At 31.1% G+C, this 2,881-nt stretch overlaps 1 protein-coding gene across 1 annotated transcript; it reads right to left on the bottom strand.

Moving 5' to 3' along the window:
• Positions 1-6: 6 nt before the first annotated feature.
• Positions 7-971, bottom strand: LOC21384678 (the record flags this gene model as incomplete). The annotated part of the gene is made up of 4 exons (XM_010088390.2): positions 749-971; positions 415-559; positions 175-263; positions 7-60 (listed from the first exon to the last, which is right to left on the bottom strand). Coding segments are annotated over exons 1-4 (377 nt in total), but the record flags the coding sequence as incomplete, so codon positions are not given.
• Positions 972-2,881: the final 1,910 nt, after the last annotated feature.

Below are 2,881 nucleotides of genomic sequence, written 5' to 3'. Positions count from 1 at the left end.
GCTTACGGATTAGAGCTCGACACGAAAAGGTCAACAAATGTATGAGGATCATAAACGTCACTGTTTCCAACAAAAAGGAAAGAAAGAAACCATCAAGAACATGGTCATTGCAATTTAAAAAAATTATTGTTAATCAATTTACATTTTACAAAAAGATATCTACTTCTACAACACCTTTGCCAACGGAAAAGTGCATTTTTAACTGTATCCTCCTCTGAGTCTGAGTCTGAGTCATCCGGTTTGTGATCAAACGGACCCGAAACCTAATCACAATTAAGGGGAAAAAAATCTCCATGTTTCCAAGCCCAACACAATTTTCAACCAAAAAAAAAATACTGGACTGACAATTAATCTTGCAATAAAGAGATAAACAGTAACAAAGATTAAAATATAAACACAAGACATGAAGGATACGGTTGCGATTAAATCGACATTTGGATCATCGATTGGCTTAAGCATGATCATTGTCCTGAAATGATTTGCTTCTTCAAAATAATCCTCAAAGAGGCACTTCAAAGCAAGCTTTCCGAACAACATATTATAAGATGACTCCAACATCCTGCACACCCGCATTTTTTTTTCAAAAGCAGATAACTTTATTAAAAAAAAGGAAAAAAAAAATCTTCCAAACTAAACCCTAAAAAACCTAAGCAAAATAAAAAGAAACCCAAGAAAATGCAAACAAACAAACAAAAAAATCAATCGAACAAAAATTTTCGTCATATTAAACTTTCTTTCCCGGCCGGACCTAGTACGGGCGGCGAGAGGAGGGAAGTCGAAGAGAGGAGGAACGAGCACCATTGGCGGTGGTGGTTGCTTGTTCAACAAGTTTCCCATCGTTCTCTGGTGTGGTGTGGCTAGGGTTTCGATCCCACCGTTGAGCAGAAGAAGAGAAAGGAGAAGACTCTAGTATGGGAATGGGGAAGAAAGAGGAGTGAATTGTGGAAGGAAGCTCAAGCTGGGACGCGGGGTGTTATATATATCCGACTCAGAGGCTGAGGTCTATGACGGTTTTCCCTCTCCAGAAATCCGCGGGAGCGATTTGTTTCACAGATAATTAGGATTAATATCTCCAAACTATATTTGCTTCGTGTTTAATTCGTTGATTTGAGTTTTTAATTTGAGTTAAAATATAATTTTATATGATAACTTTTTATTATAATAAAAAAATTAAATGTGATTATTTTTTAAAATTTTTTACTGTAATAAAACTCAAATTCTAAATTCGAATCGTTGAAATAATGAGGGCTTGTTCTTTTGATGCTTTTGAGTTAGATAACTTGAGTGTAAATTTTGAGTTGAGTATGAGTTATAACTTGAATTAAAGTTGTAATTTAGTCTTTGAGTTATGGTTTGAGATAATAATCTTTTTTGAGTTTGTGTTTGAGTAAGTTAAAACTTGAATTTGTATTTAGATAGTATTTTAATAAAAACTCAATGCTGATGAAAAATTTTAATAGGATATATGAGTCTAGTTTTATTCATCTTTTCATTGTTAACGCATAGAAAAAAAAATCATCTCAATCAGAATTAAAACGAAAAAATTATATCATTTTTAATAATAGAAAAAATATTGTTCATTAACTTGAGTTCGAGTTCTGAACTCGAGTTGAAAGGAAAACTTGAACTTGAGTTTTAGTTCCAAACTCGAATTCAAACTCAAGTTCAAACTTAAAAGAACATGAACTCAAATAAAATTATAACTCGAGTTACCTTTTTTTGAGTTTTTCACTCAAAAACCACTCTGCCGAACAAAGCCTGAGACTTCATTTCACTTGTTGGGTATGTTTATTTTCATAACTCAAGTCATATTCCTATAATATTTTTTCTAATAAAAATTTAATTTTAATTTTTTTATTATAATATTTTTTTCTCACATACACAGTTAAAATCATAACTCAAATTATGAAAAAAAAACAAACTTTTTAAATTTAAAAAAAAAAACTTTAATAGAAGTCTTGTCTTGTCTTTTTTTTATTTCATTCTATATTCTTCAAATAATATTCTGTCATGCCAATAAAAATAAAACTTCTCTGGTGCAGTAGGACACATTTCTAGTTACAGTTAGATTTAAAATCTTGTGGTGTGTAATTGAGAACAAAATTGGTATGGCAACTTTAAGATCTCATTTATCTTATCAATTTAAATTTTTAATTTTTAATTTTTATAATTAAAATTTTTTTAAAAATATTACATTTAATTTTTTTTTGTTACAATTAAAATTTTTTTAAAAAATAATACATTTTAACTCAAATTCACGAAGTAAACCATACCTAAATGTTTAGTCCACCTAAACAGTTGTTTTCAGGTGTAAAAATGGCTGAATATATATATATATATTTAAAAAACAAGTTGAATAATTTAAAAAAAAAAAACGGTCTCTTTTCTTCCAGGTTTTTTGAGCCTTTTCTTTTTTGCCTTTGCCCTTTCCCCATGATATTTGCCCTTTCCCCGACGCCGGCAACTCTCCGGCAAACGCGCATGCATCACCTCTGCCATCTCCACCTTATTCAGGAGATTTAGATGGTTCTTCATTTGTTTATTTTTTGTCCATTTTCAGAAAAAATTTTGCTGGGCTTGTGATATGCTTTTGTTATCGTCTTTTCAGGTTTAAAAGAGTGTCCTCTTTCAAAGCATTTCCTTACTAAAATACCTATCAGGGAGCGGTGCTTTTATTTATTTATTGATTTGGGTTCTCTCTCTTTGGTCTCTTGCTCACTTCATGTTTCTTCTCGATCGCCTCTCGGTAGTGATGGGGTTTTCTTTATGGGTGTTAATCGGTTTTCTTTTTTGTGGGTGTTAATGAGTTTTCACTGACCTTCATAGATTTCTAGTTAATATTCAGAAAAGGGGCACCAAAAAAAAAAAAAAAAAAAAAAAA

Source organism: Morus notabilis, unplaced genomic scaffold (genome assembly GCF_000414095.1).
Source record: "Morus notabilis unplaced genomic scaffold, ASM41409v2 Scaffold4961, whole genome shotgun sequence".
NCBI lineage: Eukaryota > Viridiplantae > Streptophyta > Magnoliopsida > Rosales > Moraceae > Morus > Morus notabilis.
This window is presented reverse-complemented; position numbering and strand designations above follow the sequence as displayed.